This window comes from Pseudonaja textilis, chromosome 17, assembly GCF_049901715.1.
Source record: "Pseudonaja textilis isolate UNSWEBS1 chromosome 17, rPseTex1.2, whole genome shotgun sequence".
In the NCBI taxonomy this organism is placed as follows: domain Eukaryota; kingdom Metazoa; phylum Chordata; class Lepidosauria; order Squamata; family Elapidae; genus Pseudonaja; species Pseudonaja textilis.
The window spans coordinates 5,256,397-5,281,109 of record NC_142006.1 but is presented as its reverse complement, the minus strand read 5'-3'; the positions used below and the strand labels follow the sequence as shown (position 1 = coordinate 5,281,109).

The window sequence follows — 24,713 nt, the reverse complement described above, 5'->3', positions numbered from 1 at the left end:
TCATAAAATATGATATTACTCTTTGGCTAGGATGACCAAGATATCTGAATGGAACAATGGAACAACTTGCCTTCAGATGTTGCGAATGCCCCATCATTGGAGGCTTTCAACAAAAGACTGGACAAACGTTCATCTGAAATGGAATGGGGTCTCCTGCTCAAGCAAGGGGTTGAACTAGATGACCTCTAAGGTCCTTTCCAATTCTATTATTCTCTGTTCTATGAATGATTTGATGTGTCTCCACCTTCTGTTGTAACCTTTAAAATGTTGGTCCATTGAGAGACAGGAAGGAAATGGAGAAAGAGGTGATAAAGGAGATATATTAGTGAAAGGGTCAGTAAGTAAAGGAAGTCACGGTTCCATTGTGAATGGAGAAGACATGAAAGACCTTCCAGAAGAGGTGAGAAGGGACAAGCATTCCAGTTTCATGATTTAAAACAAAAATACCTGTTAAGGCAACAATGCTTAAGGGTCTTGTTTGGCGGCCATGGATCAAGCCGTAAAGAAGGACTTCATACCCAATGCCTGTTATGAGACCTCTAAGGGTTAATTGGCGCTGGCTTCCAGGAAGAAGGAATTCTTGGGGATCTAACAGTTTGCCAGAATCCACCACGATGACCAGAAAGCTTTCAAAGGCATCTTTTGATGCCATCCAAGATACCGTAAACCCATATGGATTAATCCTGGAAACTGTGAGGTTTTCCAGTGAGGGCAATGCTTCTGCGAAAGGGGAGAAGGGATAAGAAGGGCTGAATTAGACCGAGTTGTGGGCGCCATTTGAAACAAACCACAGGTCTCCCCACCACCAAAAGAAGGGGTCCATTACAAGTCACGATATGCAATGCCTATGCCGTTGGACTATGGGAAGGAAAGTCATTGGTTGTGCACGTCCCTGGTTATCTTTGCAGGTTGCCAACTGTGTTAAACCGGCATGCTACATCCTCCATTGAGCTCACTGACTATAATTAGAAGGAGCCTGGTGTAGCGGCTGTACACAGAGTTGGGTTTGTGTTATTCTTGGCTAGGTTTGGGGATCACGTTGTGTTAACCTAGACCTTCTGCCAGATGAGGATATCATGATTATGGAATAGATTGAGTAAATCCCAAAATGAGTATACTTGGGAGCTGGAGTAAGCATTATATTGCAAGGGCTATCATGAAATTCCAGGATCATTAATGGCTGTGATGGCTTGTTCTCTGAGTTTGTTGTTCAGCTTCTGAACATTTCATCACCGGGCTAGGTGACAGCCTCAGCAGGACTTTTGGTTGAAGCATTTTATTTCACCGAAGACCCACTGAGGACGTCACGCTGTTCAGAAGCTGAACAACAGGCTCAGAGAACGAGCCATCACCAACATCTACCACCCAAGCTACAAATGTTTTTCTATCACATCTAATAGGATCACTAGAGGGGTGTGGTGGGTCTAGAGGTGGAGCTCTCACTTCACAATCTGTGAGTTCGATCCTAGGTAGGGTCTGCTATTTCTCTCTCTGGGCACAGTGAGAATATATCTGCTGCAAAACTCTGCATTTGCAACAGGAAGGGCATCTGGCCAGTAAACACTCCGCTCCATTCAGTTGCCTCAACTCCACCCTGCAAGGGATTATGGGGTCATTAAACAATGAAAAAGAAAATTCTAATAGGATCATTCATCTCAGCAGAAGAGTCTTGTGGTCCTCAAATGTGCTGAGATTGTTAATGCCTAACGGGAAACAAATGGAAACAAAATCACTCATGATTTTTTGCAAGGATACTGGTCAGTATCACAGGAGGAGATCCTGTTGGCCCCCACCTGTGGTTGTGCCCTGAATGTTAACCTCATAATCCAAAGAATCTACCATGCCTGAGATGAAGGTGTCGTGAACCTCTTCTGAGATTGCCAACTTCAGAGGCTCCTGAGATTGGTGGAGACCTCTAACATTGACTGTCATATGTGCGAAAGCTTCCTCTCTTGTAGTCCAGGAGAGCTCGCTCAAACGAGCATTTGTGAGTGTGAATGTGCCCAACTGTAGCTTGAGTTCTGAAGAGAGAAGGAACATAAAGGTGGGAAAAAAAGAGACAACCATTATGGGTAGAGATCTGGCTGACAAGCTGATGAAGGAGATGTCCTACAGAACTACAACAAGCCGTTCTTGGATATTCTGTTGGGCTGTGATCATTGATCAGGTTAATGAAGGATTCAGCTGCTTACAAGAACCTTGTTCATGTCAAGAACAATCAACCATTGGAACAACTTGCCTTCAGAAGTTATGGATGCTCCAACACTGGAGTCTTTTTAAGAAGGGATTTGTCTGAAGTGGTCTAGGGTCTTCTGCTTGAGCAGAGAGTTGGACTTGAAGACCTCCAAGATCCCTTCTGATTCTGTTGTTCTGTTATTCTGGTTTCATGGCCCACTAATGACAAAGTGTAAATGTGATTTCATGGCGACCTTCAGAGGCTTGGTGGACTTATGGAGAGAGACCTTTTCCTTTTCAAAGTCAAGGAGAAGGAGACAAGGGGAAGAAGGGCTCAGTACTACAAAAAGATGGTTGTGACTGTTTTGAGTGAAGAGTGCTGGAGTGGCCTCAATTAAGGAGACATGCAAGACATTCAGGTTGTCAGAAAGTGACCAGCAAAAGCCAGCAGGTAGAGATTTCCTGCTCAAGATCCATGGAAGCACAAACCCAGCAAGATGGCTAAGTTCCTTAAAAGGGAAAGAACACAGACATGATCCCATCAGATGGTCATGCGATTTGAAGATTTCTCAAAATTCATACTCTTTACGGTTTTGTTCAAAGCATGCTTTTGCATTCGGATCAGGCATAATCCTTGGGCCGCCGAGATTCTGACATGCAATCAGGTTTAAGAAAATCTCCCTGAGATACCAACAACCGCAAAATTGTCTGGAATCCCTCCAGAATCTGTCTCACAATCCCACTGATGATTTACGAGGCAACAATGAAAACCTTAAAGACAAGAGAGATTGGGTGCTTTTGTTCTGGATACAGTTCTGATATCCAAATAGATGCAGAACATCTGGACAGAGAAGATGCTTGGAAAAATGCATGCATGTTTTTGCTGGATACATTGCAATATTAAAAATGCAGAGGTGTTCTACACTCTGTAGCAGGCCTTGGATTCGTACACAAGGTGCAAAGGACATCACATGCAAAGAACCATTTCCTAGGAAGTTAAGATCTTTGAAGAGTCAAGAGTCAGACTTCATAATGTGGGGAAACAAGACAAGCAACCAGAAAGAAAAAATCAAGGAAGGTACAGTAGATGTAGGACAATGGATGCTTGGAATCAGTCCCAAGCATGTTCCACAGAGATGCCAAGAAGAACAAACATTGATACATATATTGTCCTAGGCATTATGTTACACATAATCCTTCTAGATATATGTATCTAGAAAAAAAAAGAAGAAGCGTGAATGCATCCAATTGCCTTAATTGCGGGAACGCAAGCACTGTGATTCTATTATTTGGCCTGGTGAGCTCACTCAGGTCCCTACATTTTTAGATTCCTTGAGTCAAAAGGCACTAGATGAGATGGTCTCAGAAGATTGTATATAAAGGAAAAGGAAAAAATGGTGGTCATGAGACACCCTTAAAAGTTGGAATTGTCAAGGCCTGTTGAGTTTGCTCATCAACCTGGCCATGAGATTAAACATCATAATTACACCTGATCTTATATTAGTAATAGCAAGTCTTCACATGGCTTCGGGAAAAGTGCACAGCTGAGAAACCAGAAATTTGTACTGGTGTGATTATTGTCTACATTTTAAGTTTCTCTTAGCCATGGAAACTCCTCTGAGGAACTTTGGGTCAATCATCCTCTCGCTCCATCCCAACTCAAAAATGTCTTTACAGACAGTGGTGGGATTCCACATTTTTTTCCTACTGGTTCTATGAGAGGGGGCTTTGCGCATGCAGCACTCAAAAACCACCCTCTGTGTCCGCACTAGTGAGGTGAGCTGTTTTTTTTTAGCTCAGCTGAGGCACGGCAATCAAATCAGCCGAACTAAAAAACAAGGGAATATAGGAGAGGTAATAGCAGGGCCAGCCAGAGGTGGTATTTGCCAGTTCTCCGAACTACTCAAAATTTCCACTACCGGTACGCCAGCACCGGTCTGAACCAGCTGAATACCATCTCTGTTTATGGGGGAAAAACAAACAAACAGAGAAAAGCTTTGAGTTTCTGGGGGAAAGAACAGTATAAATTTAAATAATGAGAGTGACCAGGAGCAGAGATTCATTAAATGTCTCTTAAGTGTACTCATTGCGCTTATTACACATAGAAAAATATTTGGATAGGGGAAAAAAGTCATCTCCATCGTTCCACTAACACGTTAGATGTCCATGTGAATGGATGGATCTGCATTTTGCACGGAGGGTAATATTTTATCATGCAAGCCCTTCCACTTAGCTCAAAATGAGAAAGTCCAGCACCACGCTGACCACCTCTGTCAAACCCAACTATTAGTGGGTAACTTGCAGATACATCTAATTGCAAACTAAGAATAGAATTTCTGGAGGCGAACTGGCTTATTCTGTGACCATAAAAATCCACAGGCGCATCTTACGAATTTATGCTTTCTCATTTTTCCAAAGCTTAAGCTGGAACAAAAAAAAAAGTTACTTCCCCCCCCCCCCTCCAAGTCTACATGAAAAATCCACGCTAGGAACCCTGGGATCTAGACCAGAAAGCAAGGGGCTAGATCAAAGAGAAAATGGAATCGTGGAGTGGTGAGGCTGCAAAAGAAGGTTGAAAATTAAGAAACAGCTGGTTAATTTTGGGAGGACCATAATGTACCTGTTACGGCAGTTGTTCTTAATGCCTGGGTGCGGATGCCACGAGTGACTCCATAGAGGTAGATAATGAAACTGGTTTGAGGGGGCAGCCCTGAGATATGGGCAGTCCTTAAACTGCCTGAAATGTTGTATTCCATGGGTTCCAGCAACCTGTTGGAATCAATGATTTCAAGGGTAAAGAGTTCAAAGTTTCCTCGGGAGGTCGTCCACGAGAGGTTGAAGCTTTCCGGGGTCACGCCCCAAATGGTCAGGTTTCCAACTTCGGGTTTGGCCCCTGAGGAAAATAAACAACATTTGGGGTCATTTTTAAGGAGCACTTGATACCTGCCGAAGGTTTGCTTAATGGTGATGTCCCTGCTTTGCGTGGTGGAAGAGGTCTTTGAGCAAGCATCAAAGCCAAGAACCTCCCTCCAAAGCTGAGCATGCCAAGCTTAAATTGCATGTTAGGAAGGAAAAGAGCTGAAGTAGCCCATCTCCTTTCTTGGGGTTGGAAAGCAAGAAAAGTTGGATCGTTCCAAGTTTCAAGAAGCGGCGGGGTGGGATGTTGCAACTTGTGTTTTCAAGGGGCGTCCAAGAGAGAAATGCCAGCATAGATGGATGTTCATGCAGAATATCAATAGCAGTAGCACTTAGACTTACACAAGGAAGGAAGGAAGGAAGGAAGGAAGGAAGGAAGGAAGGAAGGAAGGAAGGAAGGAAGGAAGGAAGGAAGGAAGGAAGGAAGGAATAGCAATGGCTATAGCAATAGCACCTGGGGTTCTATACCACTTCACAGTGCTTTACAGACCTGTCTAAGCAGTTTAAGGAGATATTGCCCCCAACAATCTGGGTCCTCATTTTACCGACCTCCGAAGGACAGAAGGCTGAGTCAACCTTGAGCCTCATTAAGATCAAAACTGTGGGCTGAGTTGACCTGCAATACTACAGTTAATCACTGCGCCACCAGGGCTCAATGCAGGCTGAGACAAAGCAACAGTTTATAAGAGGAGAGGTTTTCGGTTTCCTCCAAGAAGACAGAAGGAAAATGTGCTTCCATCTTTGCAGCAGAAGCACAATTTCCTTCTTGTCTCCCAGAAAGTGGAAAGAAAGCAGACAACGAATGCAAAAATCACAGGAGGGAAGGACGGAACGAGGGTGGCTTCTTGACGTGTTTTGCAACTGACGTGGTTTTGTGCAGACTGTTCAATCTTTCTATCTCTATCCCAGGATTAGTGCTGCGTGTTAGATGAGGCAAGAGAGTCTTGGGAGCGAATAACGAAAGAAACAGGGTGGAAAGCGGAACCCCAAATCGATTAATTGCAGGACGAGCAGGGTTGAAGCTTTAAGCCCCGGCTAGCACCTTCAAAAGTTTAGGAAGCAAAAGGAAGTGATATTCAAGAACATCTCAATGGCAAACTTTTTTTTTTTTTTTACTTTTCTAATACCAATTCTGAAAGAATAAATCAGAGAAAGGCAGCATGACGCAGAGGGATTAAATTCAACGCCCCATTCAGCGACGAAGCTGAACGATCAAGCTGGCTTACCATCTTTCAGGCTATTGAAACTTTGCATTGCTCAAAGTTTGTAGGGAGGATAGATAGAACCAAGCAAAAAGCATATAGGTTGGTGTGGAAACTGGCTCTAAATAAAACTAATTGAACAAATGAAAAGGAGAATGTTTTTGACCTCAGTTTTTGTGGACTCAGGAGGAGAACTTTCAGGTTAGAAGACGTTATTTTTCCTCCACAGAAAATTCAAATGAAAATAATTTAGCATAGAAAAAGTGTTTCCCTTTTATTTCTTTTCCATTTCCTCCTCTTCCAGGGAGCAAATTGTACATGAGTTAATATCTTTTCTCTGCCCTTGCCCCACCCATCAAGCTTTGGCTAGATGCAAAAAAAAAAAAAAAAATTGCCATGAAATGCAACCTTCAAATGTTGAGAAATTTGCTGGTTATTTAAAGTAGGGGGCCAGAGGAAATTCTGGTGCAGGATTGAACATGGATGTGAGTTTTTCTTGTGAGGGGAAAAAGCGACGAAGAAAGCAAGGCGAGAACGTGAACCAGGAGAAGAAAAGCGGAAAGAATACCTGTGGTAGATTCAACAAAGATGGGTTTTGTTTGGTAGCCCTGAGTTATTCCATAGATGGTGATTGTGTAAAGAGTATTCGGCAAGAGTCCGGAGAGATTTATCGACCGTTGTGTCCCCGGAAGGGTGAGAGTTTGTGTATCTTCCGGTTGGTTGGACTCCCGCACCTGTATGACAAAAGTCTCATAGGCACCATCAGCTGCTGTCCAGGTGAGGTAGAATCCATCCCAGTAGACTTTTGCAACTGATAAATTGCCCAGCTCAGGTTCTTCTTCTAAAGAAGGACAAAGAGGTCAGCTGGATGGTCAACTCTACGGATCCAAAGTAACCAAGGATTGACCCTTTCGGCTTGTCACTGGTTACCTATTTATAAACCTGTCTCTCTCAAGAAGCAAAAGCCCGAGTCCAATAGAGCACCCGGTATCAGGTTTCTTGGCAACGTGGACGAGAAGGTGAATATACACCTGATATTAAGTTACGGCATCAGTCAAGCAATTGGGAGACCGGGCTTCTGCCAAAGTTCATTTTTACAAGCACTTCATGAGATCTTTTGGGGTTTCACTTCTGCTTTGGTTTCCTTGCTGCTTTGGGGCAGCTGTTTAACTATGCCAGGCTGGCTCGTTCCAAAGGGTTATGGAATTGTAATAATGAGGCTACGCCAAGGAGGGATGGACAAAGCTCTACTATTCATGTTACCCTTGGGATGTTTCTCGGAAGTATGACCAACATTTTTTTCCCCGTTCCCCATCTGCTTAATTGATGACTGCGCAGATCTAGCCAGAAAATGGTTTTATTTTAAGTCTAAGGAAGGAATGAGCTCTTCCCGCCTTATGTAGAGAAGCCAGATAGATGAGCAAAGACGTCTTGGTTTAATCCAGGACAGGATCTGGACTGAGCAGTAGGTTACTCCAGGACACCCAGGATAGGCTGTCTGGGATAGAGGTAGGAGGAGGAGGAGGAAGGGGGAGGGGAAGAAGAAGAAAGAGGGAAGAGGGAGGGGGAGGAGGAAGAAGAGGGAGGAGGAAGAGAAAGAGGAGGAAGGGAAAGAGGAAGGGGAAGAAGAGGAAGAAGAAAAGGAAAGAAGGAAGAGGGAAGAGGGAAAGGGAGGAGGAAGAAGAGGGAGGAGGAAGAGAAAGAGGAGGAGGAGGAGGAGGAGGAGGAGGAGGAAGAGGAGGAGGAGAAGAAGAAGAAGAAGAAGAAGAAGAGGAAGAAGAAGAAGAAGAAGAAGAAGAAGAAGAAGAAGAAGAAGAAGAAGAAGAAGAAGAAGAAGAAGAAGAAGAAGAAGAAGAAGAAGAAAAGAGAAAGTAGATTGAGATGAGATTTAGCTAGATCATGAAAAGGAAAGAGAAGTCAGTTCTTGTTGGCCTTCAAAGTTTGCAGAAATGGATCCTTCTGTAAAAATTAGAATGATTTTTGACACATCTCTCTTCTGCTTTTCCATCTGGAAAGCAAGCAAGCTTTTAAAAAGTCTATGCCCATTAAGAAAAATTAGTCTGGATGTTCTTCACCTAAAAAGGATGCATCTGGGGTGAAAAGGCGATGGAAAATAAGGGGACACGCATGCCCCTCTGACAACACTCTAGGTGTGTGGTTATAAAGGCTTGCACGTTTTCTCTTCCAAACCCTTCCCCTTGGCTATAAACCTCGTGCATGCATCCAAATCTTTCTTTCATCTGTTTTTTTTTTTTTAATGGAATATACAGTTTTGGATTTGGGTCTGGGAAAGTCATTAAAACAAACATTTCCTTCTTGGTGCTTTGTAGAACTCAGACAAGAAAGACTGGATGGAATCTGATCAAGGAGAGAAGCAACCTGGAATTGAGAAGAAACTTCCCAATAGGGAGGACAATTAACCAGTGGAACCGTTAATCTTTTTCAATAGGGTTTTCCCAGCCAGATGTTTGGAATTTCAGTTGCTGGAATTCTTTGCAAGGAGAAATTTGGAAGATAGATGCTTACCCATCTGGAGGACGTCAAAGTTGAGGAACCAGAATTGAGAAGAACCAAAAGAAAGTCTACTTACTACCTTTGGGAAAGCACCTTTGGGACAACCATGACCTGGATGATTGAGAATCTCCACAGATCAAACTTGAGAAGGCATCTCCTACTTCTCAATGCATCTAGAGAAGACCAACTTCCTCACAGTGGCACCAGAGGAAAGTAGGTGATTAACAGATCTACCAGTGGACATAAGTGAGGACCAAGAATCTCACCTACCTGTAGAACCAGTGACAGTTGAAGGCTTACTCTTGAGCCTGCCTTTTTCAGCCACGAGGATGATCGTGTATTCCGTCCCAGAATCTAGTGACCTTAGGATATAGGATGTGCTATCAGGTGGAATCTCAATTTCATTCTTCTTCCCCAGAGAGGTGTTGTAAGTAAGGCGGTAACGGTCAATTTTGGCCAGAGGTCTCTTCCAACGTAAAGTAAAAGCAGTTTCAGTAGGGTCAATGACCTCCAGGTCCTTGGGACTATCTAGATCTGCGTTGAGAAGAAAGTGTTTTATTTTACTATTAGGTTCCTGAAATGGAATATATAGCCTATAGTCTTCTTTATAATCATGGGTGCAAGAGTTGGATACTGAGAATGGCTGATCGAAGAAGAATCGAGACGCCTTCGAACTGTGTCGCTGACCTAAATTATTGAATAAACAGGCAATCCTCAACTCACCCAAAATTAGTTTAGTGACCGTGTGAAGTTATAATAGTAATAGCAATAGCATTTAGATGCATACACCACTTCACAGTATTTTAAAGCAGTGGTCACCCTCACCCCCTCACAGGCCAGGAAACACCCAGGAAGGGTTCCGATGCCACGATCTCCCATGCATAGGAGTCCATCTGCCACCGGTATCACCCCTGTTGCCCCACCTCCCTGCCAGCCATCTGGTCTTCTGAACATGGCTCGTTGGCCTCTGGATATCAGATTCTCCCCACCAAGCACCAGTTCAGAAGTTCCTTTCCCCTCCTGCCCACCCCTGGGGAGAGAGAGGGAGAAAGAGAGGGAGGGAGGGAAAGAGAGATGAGAGATCCCGGTGTTTTTGTTTTCCGTGGGAAATGGGTCCACGTGACTTTTTGAGTATTTAAGGTTGCAGAAACAGGCAGCCAAGCTAAGTGCCTGAAGGACCCCATCCCGTCAGCGGGAGTCCAGGCGCTTCAGCAAGCCGTGTGCTGGATTTGTAGTAGTGGTCCGCAGGATTTAAAATTATGAGTTTGGTGGTCTCTGAGGTCCAAAAGGTTGGTGACCCCTGGCCTAGAGAACACTGGCCTATAAAAACTCCAAGAGTTGGACACATGGAACAGTTGAGACGGACAGAGGCTGCCCAGGAAAATAAATCCATCAGGAAACGCACGGCGAGTTCCCCCATTATGTGCACCATATGGAACATGTTCTCTTACGCAAGAGACAGTGGTGAGGAAATGAAAGTCCATGAGCTCAAAATGGCTCTTGGACACTCCATGGTTAGCCACAACTGGACCAGTGACATTTAGCTCCGTCCAAATGACTCTTAGAAGCTGCCTTTATGTGGGAAGGACATGTTCATGTCCCAGTTGTCTCTTTTCCCTTTCCTACTCTGAATTAAGGGGGAAAAAAAGCTGATTTAAGCCTTTATTTTTGGTCTAAACTGCATGTTCAGGCTTAACTCTGGCTCGGGAACACAACTCTACTAAGATCCATCTCTTTCTTTCTGTCTTTTCACCAATTTTTGGTGGTTTGGCTCACTTTTTTGAGGCATCCAATGCATTTCCCCCTATAATTATTTTTTGACCAATTAGAAAAAAGCCTCTTTAGGGCTTAATGGGAGCTTCTGGGCCAGTTTTGTGAATTATGTCAAAGTAGGGGGAAAAAATGGGAGGAGGAGGGTTTGGGTAACCTTAATGAAAAGCATGGAAATATCATTCATTTGCCCACGCAGCTGTGGATTAAAAATGGTTTTTGCTGCTTCTGCCAAATCTTGAGAACAGACGTTAAGCAGAACAGAGAAAGAGGATAAATGTGCATTTAATTATCTTCAGGCCTTCCTGAAAGAACTCCATGGTGCATGCTACCTTTCTTGCTTAGAGCTGTGGATGAGTAAAGTAAAGGTTCCCCTCGCACATACATGCTAGGTGTTTCTGGCTCTAGGAGGTGGTGCTCATCTCCTTTACAAAGCCAAAGAGCCAGCGCTGTCGGAAGACGTCTCCGTGGTCATGAGGCCAGCATGACTAAATGCCTTCGAAGGCACATGGAATGCCGTTCCCTTCCTGCCAAAGGGGTCCCTATTTTTCTACTTGCATTTTTTAAAATGCTTTCAAACTACTAGGTTGGCAGAAGCTGGGACAAGTAACGGAGCTCCCTCTGTTATGCAGTGCTAGGGATTCGAACCGCTGAACTGATGACCTTTCTGACCGACAAGCTCAGCGTCTTAGCCACTGAGCCACCGTGTCCCCTTGGGAATGAGTATCAGCCATCAATATTTCCCATTCTATGCGGCAGATAAAACTACAAAGAGCTACTCTTGAATTGAAAATCTGGAGAACAAGTTCTCCAGCTTATTAATGGGAGTACTGGGAAGTTGAAGCTTAGAGATCTCTTGTCCAGGTTTTTAGAATTTATACCTGGGCTGGCTAAGGAAAAGAAAGCTGTGCTATCAAACAAAATAATATTTGTAGCTCAGGGTTGAACTGAGAGGTCCTTGGTGTTCTCCGAGCTTCGTGGTTTTCTTGCAGATGTTTCATGACCCAACTAGGTAACATCATGAGTGCTAGAAGGGAATTGGGTTTGGGGGGAGGAGGAAGAGGAGGAGAAGAGGAGGAGGAGGAAGAGAAGGTGGAGGAACAGCAGCAGCAGGAGGAATGTGGGTCCTTGGTGTACTCTGAGCTTGGTAAGTTTTCTTGCAGACAATTCAATACCCAACTAGGTAACACCATCAGTGCCGTGCTTAATGACATCACCCCAAGCCATCCTTTTAACCAGTTTTTGACCCAGTATCACAGTCCAATATTCCTTTTGGTGCCTAAAGCTGGTTACAGTAGTCCAGGCAAAGTCTACTTTATCTTGCTAAACTAGGGTTCAATAAATTGTCCTAAGCCTCCAGATCCTTCATAGAAGTTTTCTTTCTTCTCCTCCACCTAATAAATGAATATTTCTTACCGGTTCCAGCATTGATGGTGGAAGGAAAACTTTCTTTGTCCTCTTTCACTGAAGTTACTCCAATGCCGTATTCTGTTCCCGGTCTCAGGCCTTAAAAGAATAGGTAATTATTTATATTGCTTCTAATAAACAGTTTTTTTTCCTTCCCCAAAGTATTATCAATTAAGCGAGTTCCAGTAGCAAAAATGTCATTATTTATGTTTATTGAATTTATATTGCCGCCCATGGCGACTCGAGGTGGCTTACAGAATATAGAAACCACATTTAAAACAATCAAAAGGAACAAAAAGAATCCAATAAATGAATATAGACTTGGGAAATCATTCCCCCAAAATGGAGAAGACCCTATATTACACAGGTTATCCTCTACTTATGATCGCAATTGAGCTCGACATTTTTCGTTGCTAAGGGAAACATTTTCTAAGTGAATTTTGCCACATTTGACAATCTGTGGTGCCCTAGTCGCTAAGATCACTGCAGCTGTTGTTCATTGTGCTGTCCAGACAGTTTAGAGTTAATGGGATTTGGGATAGTTAGGAGTTGTGAGCTGTCCCCTTAAGGGAATGCATCATGGTAAATGTAGTTAAGGAATCCTGGGAAATGTAGTCCATGTCATGTGGCCATATCTGTAATCCTGATTGATCACTAAATTGACCCTTGTTGGGTTGGGGGAGGCTCCCTCACTCTTGCCTGAACACAGCCTCATGGTGGCAGCTCTACCCTCTGCCTCTGCGACTTTGGGATAGAAAGATTAATATCATTTACACTTCGATTTCAACTATGCAAAGAATTGGATGTCAGATGCATCTCGACATAACTGTGAGTCCCCTTGAGGATACCTAATATAATCCAATAAAAGAAACTTTGTATGGAAGAATTTGTGGAGTTATTCTATCTGTCTTTCATAAGACAGAATATTCATCACACGGTCATTAAGTGAACCTGGCTTCCCTATTGACTTGATCCTGTAACCTTAGGATACTGCAATCGTCACAAATATGAGTCAGTTGCCAAGCGTCTGAATTTTGATCAGGTGACCTTGGGAAGACTGCAACGGTCATTAGCAGGAAAAATGGCCATAAGTCCCCCTTTTTTAATGCCATTGTAATTTTGAAAGGTCAAATAAATGAACTGTCATAAATTGAGGACCACCTGTAGATGGTCAATGAATGCTTGTCGCCAAAAGAAAGGGATACATTCCTTTTGATCTCGTTGTGTGGACCGGTTGGTCAAGGAACATTCTACCGTGTGATGAAATTGCCTGCCTTCAAAATCAGAGGTCACCAACCTTTCGGACCTCAGGGACCACTAGATTCAGAATTTTAAATCCTGCAGACCACTAATATGATCTGCCTAATGACCATGGTATGTGTAGTTTGAGGACAATTTAGTGCAATATAAAAAATGCAAATAATTTTTTCTGTGGACCAACAAACATTTCTCGCAAACCACCAGTGGTCCACAGGCCACCAGTGGGTGACCACAGCTCTAAATCATGAATGAATTTAGGTTGACATCTATTGAGCGATAGCCTCAGGGACATCCTGAAGTCCTACCAGAGAGTGTAACTTTGGAGGTGGCCTGATTGCTTCGGGGCACCGTGACCTCAGCGTGGTCTCCACCAGAGAGAGGGGCGTATTTGATCCTGTAGACATCTGGCATGGCTCGACTGTTTTCCCACTCCAGCGTGATAGTGCGGTCCGTCTGAGAAACGTGCCTCAGATTTTGGGGAGCATCCAGATCTGGGAAGAAAGAGAGAGAAGGAAATCTAACATTCTCCGTTAAACATCAGGAACACAGATGAGTATGTGTCAGCCCCAAACCATGAAATAAACTCCACAGGAAAGTTAAAGTTACTTTTCTTGAAGTTGGCTAGGATGACAGAATCTTGCAAGTCTGATTATGCTTCTTATAATTCAATGGATCAGAGAGCACTCTGCCTCAGCTTCTTCTGAACATTATCTGGATGTGAGAGGGATCTTGGAGTCTTAGGGGATAACCAACCAAATATGAGCCAGCAGTGTGCAGCAGCAGCTAAAAAAGCCAATGCAATCCTAAATTACATTAACAGAGGGATTCAATGAAGATCATGTGAGATACTAATGCCACTCTATAAAGCCTTAGTAAGACACCTAGAATACTGCATCCAGTTTTGGTCACCACACTGTAAAAAGATGTTGGGACTCTAGAAAGAGTGCATAGAAGAGCAACCAGGAGGATGAGGGAATTAGAGGCTGAAAGATACAATGAACAATTGCAAGTACTCAGCGTGGCTAGTCTAGCGAAGAGAAGGGCCAGGGGAGACATGACTTAGAATGAATCTCAATGTGTCAGAAAATGTCTATGGAGATTCTTAGTTATCCAGGTCATGGTTGTCCCAAAGGTGCTTCTTCAAGAGGCAACTGGACTTTCTGGTTTTTCTTTGAAGATGTTTCGCTTCTTATCCAAGAAGCTTCTTTAGCTCTGAGCTCAATGGGTCAGGTTTCCAGATTTTTAATAGTCAGCTTCATAAATCGCCAAGATGGTTCTTCAAAGTCTGAAAGCTAGGGAACACATGAATAGAATAGAATAGAATAGAATAGAATAGAATAGAAATTGGAATAGAATAGAATAGAATAGAATAGAATTCTTTATTGGCCAAGTGTGATTGGACGTACAAGGAATTTGTCTTGGTGCACATTAGAAAGATACTAAAAAACAAAGCCAACCACCCCCCCAACCCAACCCAGTTCATACCTGTGACAAAATTTTCAGTGATGGGGTCACTCGCCATGAGTCCACGCCGAGACACGAGGATCACCTCATATTCCGTGTGTGGCTTGAGATTTCCAATGGAATACTGGCTTTCGTCTTCGGAGAGGTCAATGGAAGTGCGGTCTCCTGGGGTATCCTTGGGCCCATAAGTCAACTCAAGTCCGTCTATCTCAGCTAAGGGCCTGAACCATGTTATGAGGGCGGTAGTGTCGGTAACATCCTTTGCTTCAATCTGGCTGGGGGCATCCAGTTCTTGGGAGGAAAAAAAACAAAAACAAGGCAAGGCAAAGATATGACGAACCCGAATACAGAACAATCCCATTATTAAAAAAAAAAAAAGAATTGGAAAAGGGTTGTGCAGTGGAACAAGATTTCGTTGAAAGAAAATCCATGAATTTTCACCTGGAGTAAATTTTCCTTTATATCAGGAGTTCCCAAACTCTTCAACTCATGACTTTGCTTCCTGCAAAGGTTTCTCTACCTTTGCACTTCCTTTATACCTTATGGGAGGGGCAATTACCCACAAGCCCTACTCCTGAATCACCCCTTTTGTTTCAGCTGCTCTTGCCTTCTAACAGCTCTGTGCACATGCACGCTGGGAACAAGATCCCCTTGTTCCTCTTCCTCGCTGCTGCCAGATTCTGGAGGCTCCAGAATCAGCACACAACTCTCAGATGGTCCTGGCCTCTGTATCAAATCCAGGACCTTTGTCTGAGTTCTCCCCAGACTCCCGGACTGGTCCCTGTTCTTACCCCATTGTCCAATTCTGCTGCCGTCTGCACAAGCTGCCGGTGAACCACAACAGAAGCTATGGGCTTTCTCTCACTACCTTAGTTGACGTTCCACAATCAGTGGTGTTATTCAGCTGGTTCTGACTGGTCTTGGCTGACCAGCAGAGAAAATTTTGACTGGCCTCACCCACCTGCCCCTGCACTTACCTCTCACCTCTCTTACATTCTGCTGTTTATTAGCTCAGCTGATTCACAAAGCCGAGTGGATTGCCGTACCTCAGCTGAGCTAACAAAACAGCACAGCTCACCAGGAAAGGGCTGTCCCTGAGCCCTGCACACATGCCATTCACACGTTTGGCATGTGTGCACGACAGGCGCGCCTGCACAGCTCACAAGCCTCGATTCAGAGGGCGGAGTTTGATCACTGCTCATGGCGCGTGCGAAGCAACCTCCGAACCAGTAGGAAATTTTTTTTCAAAACACACTGCTGACCACAACAGCTACTTACTTGTGGTCACGATTCTCGACACAGCAGGTCCTCTGGTCTGATTCTTCACGACAACCAGAGATACATTGTACTGTTGTCCTGGGGCAAGACCTTGTTGTAGGTAGGTTGTTTGAGGGCTCTTCAGGCTGCTTCGAATGGCCCCATTCTCTTCCTCTTTCTGCAACGCAAAGCATCGAAATGAGAAAATAGGAAGGTAGCCAGAAAAGGAAAGCGGGATATCCCAAGGCAGAATCCTTCTTACCATGCTTCTAAAGATAATCTCCCACCCATGGAAAGGGAAATTAAAGGCATCCCATTCAACCTCCACGGAAGTCTCTTTAACAGATTTGAACTTCAAGCCATCGGGGGCAGGCAAGTCTGAAAACCAGAAGCAGAAGGAAAGGTGACTATTTCCGCAATGATCCAAATGATTTTTTTTAAATATCTTCACCCTTTCGTATGTCTAATTTAATGAAAAGAAGGAGTGGGGATGACACGAGAGCAGTCTTCCAATATTTGAGGAGCTACCACAAAGAAGTGGGGTTCAGCGTATTCTCCAAAGTACCAGAAGGTAGAACAAGAAGCAATGGATGGAACCTGATCAAGGAGAGAAGCAACCTAGAACCGAGGAGGAATTTTCTGACAGTGAAAACAATTAACCCGTGAAACGTCTTGCCTTCAGAAGCACTTGGAAGTCTTTAAGAAGAGAGTGGACAACCATTTATCTGAAACGGTATGAGGTCAACTGCTTGAGCAGGGTGTTTGACTAGAAGACCTCCAAGTCTCTTCCAATTCTGTTATTCTGTTATAATTGTGGTCATTTTGTAAATCATGGTTACATTAAATAGGGTGAAGATGACATTATGAACCACTCCCCAAATCTGGAGATAGTTTAAGCCTAGCTTGTGTTGGATGTCAATTTTTGAGCTGCTCAATGTCTTCTATCACCAGTTACTTCAATCAACACAAAACTCACAGGCTAACTAATGTAGCATGGTTTTCCATAATTATACCTAATTTAACAGCATAGATTACTCACTTGGCCTTTAAAGTACTTACAAGTAGCAATTCGGGCATTAATTGGGATGCTTTTTTTGTTCCTTAGGATGGCAAAAACACGGATGAAATATTCCACACCAGGTTCCAGCTCCCGGATGGTGGCTGATGTTTTGTTTCCAGGTACCCGGAACTGAAATTCTAAGCCATCAATGCTGGTCGGAATGTAGCTGATGAGATATTCATTGACAACATTTTCATTTGCCCATTCCAAGTTAATGGTTTTATCTGTCACTTCGGTCACCATCAAATTCTTTGGAGGAGATACTGTCATGAAGATTTAAAGAAGAAGAAGAAAAAGTCATCCAAGAAGTCCAAGAAGCAAAGGAACTTGTCTTTGTAGAACCAAAACCCAACTTATGAAAGACTGACCTACAGACCCAGGAAAATATTTTGGAATCTACCAATTGGAGCTATAAATGTAGAGTTATCAGCCCTCTTATCCCCAAGGTGATGTATTTGTCTATGAGTGCCATTATTCTCAAGATGGTATGAATGTGTTGGATGAAGATTATAGGAACTGCCCAAGGGATTCGCCTCTAGATTCTCCATGTGTCCTTTCTGTGATTTGGTAGAACTTACCATCTGAACAGTCAGCACCTATGAAGCCTTCTTCACAGACACATCGCCCGGCTACACAACGACCAAGATCATTGCAGTTGTTGGGGCAGGACTGTCCAGCACAAGCAGGGCCTTCATATCCTTCATCACATAGACACACGCCATCAATGCACTGTCCTCTGTTGTTGCAGTCATCAAGGCATTTCCGTTGGCCACAGTCTACACTGGTGAAGCCCTCATTACAGACACACTGTCCATTCAGACAATGGCCTTGGTTGTTGCAGTTGTTGATGCAAGCTAGCTCCCCACAGTCCTCCCCAAGGAAGCCTTCGTTGCATTCACAGACACCATTGACACAACGTCCACGACGGTTGCAGTCCTGGGGACAGGTCAGTTCTGAGCAGTCTTCAGCAGTGTACCCTTCATCACATATGCATTGCCCATCAACGCAGCGTCCGTGGTCATTGCAGTCATTGGGGCACCGCAGTTCATTGCAATCAAGCCCAGTGAAAGCTTCTTCACATACACACTGGCCATCCACACATTTCCCTCGCTTGTGGCAATCGTTGGGACACCTGCGCTGGCTGCAGTCCTCCCCCACAAAGCCTTCATCGCATACACACTGCCCTTTGATGCACTGGCCGCGATTGTGGCAGTCATGAAGGCATCTCAGATCCCCACAATCCTCCCCCATGTAATCCTCATCACACTGACATTTCCCACCAACACACTGGCCATGGTTGTTGCAATCCTTGGGGCATCTTAGTTCACGACAATCCTCCCCCATGAAGGCTTCATCACACACACACTGGCCATTCACACACTGGCCCTGGTTGTGGCAGTCATTGAGACACCTCACCTCCCCACAGTCTGGCCCCAAGAAGCCTTCATCGCACACGCACACCCCATTCTCACAGCGACCATTGTGATGACAATCATTTGGACAGGCCAGGTCTCCACAGTCCTCACCAGTGAATCCAGTTTCACAGTAGCAGGTGCCGTTGATGCAACGACCCCGGTCATAGCAATCGTTGGGGCAAATGAGCTCACTGCAGTCCTCACCTGTGTATCCTTCATCACACACACACTCCTCTTCCACACAGCGCCCCCGATTATTGCAGTTGTTAAGGCAAAGGGACTTGCTGCAGTCCACTCCAGTGAAACCTTCCATGCAGATGCATTGTCCATTCACACAATTGCCATACTCACTGCAGGGCACCAAGCAGACCTCAAAGCTGCAGTCATCCCCAGCGTAACCATCGAAGCACACACATTTCCCATCCACACATTTGCCTTGATCGTTGCAGTCCCCAGGACAGGCCAGCTCTCCACAATCATAGCCGGTGTAACCATAATCACAAATACACTGGCCATTGATGCACTGGCCTCTCTCGTTGCAGTTCTGTGGGCATTCTGGTTCAGAGCAATTTGGTCCTTTCCATCCCTGTTCGCAGATGCAACCACAAATATCATTGCTGTAGTTTCCTCGTCCGCTGCAGTAGGGAGTAGCATCAATGGTACCTGTCCAAATAAAATGGCACTTTGACTTATGTACCGCTTCATCACAGTGCTTTGCAGCCCTCTCTGGTTTACAGAGTCAGCCTATTGCCCCAACAATCTGGGTCCTCATTTTACTGACCTGGGAAGGATGGAAGGCTGAGTCAACCTTGAGCTAGTGAGAATTGAACTACTGGCAACTACTGTGCCACCATGACAAGGAAGGAAGAAAGGGAGGGAGGGAAGGAGAGAGGAAGGAAGGAAGGAAAGGAAGGAAGGAAGGAAGGAAGGAAGGAAGGAAGGAAGGAAGGAAGGAAGGACAGAGCCAGCATATTGCCCCCCCCCAACAGTCTGGATCCTCATTTTACTGATCTCAGGAGGATGGAAGGCTGAGTAAACCTTGAGCTGGTGCTTCGACAACCCTCTAAAAGGATGCAAATGACCAGCTGCCTGCAAGGAATATAAATCCTTCCATTCCCCACTATCCTGTCGGAGCTGAAGAAGCTTCTTGAATGAGAAATGAAACATGTTCAAAGAAAGAAAAGAAAACAAGAAAGCCCAGTTGCCTCCTGAAAAAAGCACCCTTGGGACATGGTTCTGAATGCCAATCAGGAACCCCCAAGCCAATACCTGTAGTGCTGTCCAGGGTCCTGAAATGATGTGTTCTAGACCTGCCTTGCCTTTAAAAAAAAAAGTCTTTTGCCTTATGGGGACAATCAAATCCTTGATGAACAAGGCAACCTATAAGAGATGATTGGTCAACAGGCCACATATAGCCTATAAGATCTCTGTGGTTCTTGGTCAAGAAATCAAGGAAACCTTTTGGCATCTCGGTAAGAAATGCGGAGCTGAACATAATGATACGAAAGAAGAGGAAAAACTCCCCTGCTGAGAATTCTTACTGGGGAACTTGGGGGAAGAAATAGGTAATACAGAATATCGAGTAATAAGCATATTTAATTTATTTTACTTCTGTTCTAACCTTTTTAGAAGTTCACCATGCCTCTCTCTATCACATCACTGTAGTAGTTGGGTTTGCCCTTCTAAAACTTTAATAATCAAGTGTAGTTCTCAGGTTATAAGCTAAACAACATATTTATTTTATTGTATGCACTTACATTTGGATAATATAGTTCAGAATGATTGCCTCGGTGCCTTTTGTTGCTATATATCTAGCAGTGAACACACACACACACACACAAACACATGTGGGTGTGTATGTGCACAGCAACCTAGTTTTGAATACCTTCAAGAAGCAAAATTATTGATACCTTTTAAATTTATTGATTTATTTCTCATCATTGAAAGTAATGAAGGGAGGGGATTTAAATATAAACGGGAAATGAACAAAATGTGGTCTACCACAAAAGTTCAAAGCAGAAATATTTGGGAATTCTAGTTCTTCTATTTCTTTGTTTGGGAATTCTAGTTCTTCCAGTTTTTGTTTGGGAATTCTAGTTCTTCTGTTTCTTTGTTTGGGAATTCTAATTCTTCCAGTTTTTGTTTGGGAATTCTAGTAGTTCTGTTTCTTTGGGAATTCTAGTTCTTTTATTTTTTTTGTTTGGGAATTCTAGTTCTTCCAGTTTTTGTTTGGGAATTCTAGTTCTTCTATTTCTTTGTTTGGGAATTCTACTTTTATTTTTTTGTTTGGGAATTGTAGTGCTTCTCTTTTATTCTATTCCACCTTGCATCTGGGTTCCCCTAACTTACCTTTCGCCGTTTGAGGACTGGAACAGCACCCTGACCCACTGCCACACTGTTCCTGCAGAGAAGATACCAGCTCTTCCAATTCTTCAAGTCGGCTTAGTAGCACCTTGATATCTGGGGCCGCCGCACAACCACAAGCCCGTCGTGGGATATTGATGCGGTGCGTGAACACAATCTGATTGTCTTCATTCAGTGTGTGCTCCTGATAGTGTTTGCCTGGCTCGGACGGGACTTTGAAGTCTGAGTCTCCACTGGGAGAATCCAAGTCTACAGAGCAAAGGGAGCCCACAGGGACATTGATGTTGTAGACGTGGTTGAAGACCACAGGTTGGTTATCCTCTGGCAGTGTCACATTGATTCCCGTTTCCCTCTTCTGCCGAATGATTCTCTTGATGAGTCCACCGCTAGCATCTTGATGGAAGAGAAAGATGGCCACCGAGGCCACGACCCACGTGGAGAGGGCCATCCTCAGTTCCTCCGAAGCACTCTTTGTAGACAAAGGGCTGTTTTATGTTGCACAGAAGAGACTCCACTCAGTTGCAACAGAGAGGTTCGGGCTTGCCTCCGCTTCTCGTCCTGCAAGAGTTAACATGAGATATAGACTCATTTAATTTGCTGTGAAATCAATACCACACAACCACTGGAATGACCTGCAGGAAAGGATCAGCACTTTGCAACACAACACAACAGAAGCTCGGGGACTGTAACGAAAAGAGATGGAAGAAGGAAGGCGATACGTCAAGTCATCACCAGGACATCCAGCTGAAATCAGGACCATGATAGCGGATAAATGAATTGGCTGTCCAAAAGCTGAAAACTGAGCCTAAAATGAAGAAGGAAGTTGCCTCCCATGCCAGCTTCGGCACAGTACAGAAATCGGCCCTAGTAAAATAAACATTTCCTCTTTTATGAGACAGTTCCTAGTTTGTTCCTACAGCAAATAAAGTTTTTTATTGTGATTTTACAAGAATGGATTGGTTTTTATTTTTTGACACACAAATAAAGTGTGGATGCACACAGAGAGAGGCAATCCTGAAAGAAAACGAGTGTTAAAATTCCACACTCTACTGGCAGATATTTTCCCCCTTCCTCATTCAGATAATCTCTCTCTTCTTGCAATTTCCAGGAACCTTCCCCAAACAAGAGCTCCAGACGGCTCTTATTTTAAATAAAAACTTGTAGATTGAAAACAGCAGGTCCTCCCTGAAGTAAAAGAAGAAAGAGCTTGTTCTAAAAATGGAACTCAAGCTGAGGAAATAGGCCACTGGAAACGACTCCTGGAAAGTAAGAGAGAGATGACTTTTTAATTTAAATTTATTCCTCCTGCTCTCGCTGGCTGCTCTTTGAAAACTCAGCATGGGGTGCTGAACTTTTTCAGAATGTGTCCTTCAATCGGTGCTCATTGAAGGAAGGAGATCTTCAACTCAACTGCTTCTCTTTGTGATCTTCTCAACCCAGGAATGTTCAATTTTCTCACGCTGAGAGCACATGTCTCATCGGGCTGAGATGAATGGTTAGAGCAACTACTCCAAGAGTTATTCCAAGAGTTCATGACAGTATCCTTCCCCTGCCATGCCCACCAAGCCACGCCCTTCAAGCCGTGCCCACAGAACCGGTAGTAAGAAAAATTTGAATCCCACCACTGTATGTCACCCTTAGTTCTTCTCTGTCACCTGAAAGAGTATCTTTTGTTCACCCTACTAACTTTGCCCATGGCTTAAGATGGAGAGTCAAATCAGCATTCGTAGCACCATGACACGGTGTGCAAGTTTCCCATGGTCTCCAACCCCAACTCAATTTCTTTAGGGAAGACATATGTCTTGCTGGCAAATATCAATGGCTTCGAAAACTTTAGGATTTTGGAAAGTTCTACTGCCAAGTTACACATAGTTGGGAGCTCGTTCCCCCCTCCCAACCCTTTTTGTTTGCAATGACTTCATAGTGGATTGGGCCAACACGGTTAGACCCTCTGTTTCATACTTACAGAGCTTGTAATTCTTTCATTCCCTCTCCTCCCTCAAATAAATCAGACCCATGAATGCAAAATTTAAACATAAGGCTGCTGTTCATTTCCAGGATCTTTCAGAGTTTTGCCAAAAATACTCCAGCTTTAATTCAGAATAGCCCTTTCTGGAAAAGATTTCTTTTTCTTTTTTTAAATCTATTAAACCTTCTTTGTTATTGAATGGCTGCTCTACTGTATAAAACTCACACGGCTTCTTTGCAGAGTCAATAGAGAGCCTGTCTGCTGTTTGTTGCTCATGGAACAGAAGTGGGAAAAAAAAAAAACTCTCCACTAATGAGAGATAGAAAGTCTATATTTGGCCGTGCTGAAAATGGGGAAACGAGATGGATATAGGCCAGTGATACTGTGAAGCTAGCAGGATTTGGATATGATACGTTTTGAAAAGAAGAGAGTAAGCAGTGTGATTGGGGTCCCTTAGTACTTGGAGATTCCACCACCCCCACTCCCATCCTCTCCAAGTCACGGGATGGTCCTAAAATAGTTATCAGGGCTTGATTAAAAGGATGTCAGGAAGCATCAATAAGAGGGGTACAGAGAAACAGGTTGCACGATTGCTCCTTGCTTGACACTGACCAGTAAATTAATCAAATAGGCAGGGTTTGTATAATGTTCTAAGAGAAGGAGAAGGAGGGAAAGACAGACAATGAGGAGAAGGAAGAAGAAGGGAAGGGGAAGATAGGCAATGAGGAGAAGGAGAAGGAAGAAGAGGGAAAAGAGAAGGGGAAGACAGACAATGAGGAGAAGGAAGAAGAGGGGAAGGAGAAGGAGAAGGTAGACAATGAGAAGGAAGAAGAGGGGAAGGAGAAGGAGAAGGTAGACAATGAGGAGAAGGAAGAAGAGAGGAAGGAGAAGGAGAAGGTAGACAATGAGGAGAAGGAAGAAGAGGGGAAGGAGAAGGAGAAGGTAGACAATGAGGAGAAGGAAGAAGAGGGGAAGGAGAAGGAGAAGGTAGACAATGAGGGGAAGGAAGAAGAGGGGAAGGAGAAGGAGAAGGTAGACAATGAGGAGAAGGAAGAAGAGGGGAAGGAGAAGGAGAAGGTAGACAATGAGGAGAAGGAAGAAGAGGGGAAGGAGAAGGAGAAGGTAGACAATGAGGAGAAGGAAGAAAAAGAAAAGGAGAAGAAGATAGTCAATGAAGAAAAGAGGGAGATAGAATGAGGAGAAGGAAGAAAAGGAGAAGGGGAAGGGGAAGGAAGAGAAGATGGACAATGAGGAAGAGGAGAGGGAGATGATAGATAAGTTAACCATATCACAGGCACACAGAAACAAGTTGCACAATCCTGCCTTTCTTAGCACTAAATAATAAATTAATCAAAGCATTAAAAGAAAGAGAAGGAAGAGAAGGAAAAGATAGACAATGAGGAGAAGGAGAAAATAGAGAAGGAGGAGAAGTCCCCAAACATAACATTAATCTATTTGCTCATTGTTATTAATCTACAAATAAATAAAAACTAGGGGACCGAAGTGGTAATATGGACAATATCAGTTCAGCTTATAATTGGAAAGGAGGGCATTTCATATAAAACACCATCTTTTTGCCTTAATTACAGCCGGCTATCCAACTGGTTTAGCATCATCTCTTTTCTCCAGCTTCCTGGTTTCCATCTGTCACTAGGCCTGGTGGATTCATTCTCGAACCTCGATTGGTGTTTCTGCTGCTCATGGAAATCCACCCTCGTTCTACATTCTGGTTTCCTCTGAAAAAATAACTTAAGTGAAGGATCTTTTGGCAAAGTGCCCAGGCAGTGAAATCCTCCTTCACTTAATTGCGACTCGAGAGAATAATTAACACATTTTGGTATTCATTTAGAAGTGTTCAACAAGGAAATGGCATTGTGGTGCCCAATATTCAAGGCAAAATAGAGTTGAGGAGAGCCGTTATAAATTAGTCTATTCCTCCC

At 43.9% G+C, this 24,713-nt stretch overlaps 1 protein-coding gene across 5 annotated transcripts in view; it reads right to left on the bottom strand.

Annotated features, from left to right (window-relative positions):
- Window positions 1-24,713, bottom strand: part of TNC (tenascin C) — a 51,559-nt gene that overhangs the window by 16,282 nt on the left and 10,564 nt on the right. For 2 of the 5 annotated variants that reach the window (XM_087914480.1, XM_087914481.1), the window contains exons 2-10: window positions 20,790-21,362; window positions 17,604-19,103; window positions 17,025-17,288; window positions 16,228-16,343; window positions 15,987-16,143; window positions 14,730-14,999; window positions 13,550-13,735; window positions 11,994-12,083; window positions 9,078-9,341 (exon numbers count right to left, since the gene is read on the bottom strand). In XM_087914480.1, the coding sequence (XP_087770606.1) occupies window positions 9,078-9,341; window positions 11,994-12,083; window positions 13,550-13,735; window positions 14,730-14,999; window positions 15,987-16,143; window positions 16,228-16,343; window positions 17,025-17,288; window positions 17,604-19,103; window positions 20,790-21,252 (3,310 nt within the window). In that variant the 5' untranslated portion in view covers window positions 21,253-21,362. Of the gene's footprint in view, window positions 1-447; window positions 721-1,844; window positions 2,022-4,795; window positions 5,069-6,861; window positions 7,135-9,077; window positions 9,342-11,993; window positions 12,084-13,549; window positions 13,736-14,729; window positions 15,000-15,986; window positions 16,144-16,227; window positions 16,344-17,024; window positions 17,289-17,603; window positions 19,104-20,789; window positions 21,363-24,713 lie in introns of all 5 variants that reach the window. The other 3 variants (XM_087914482.1, XM_026712443.2, XM_087914479.1) reach the window with 3 other exon arrangements.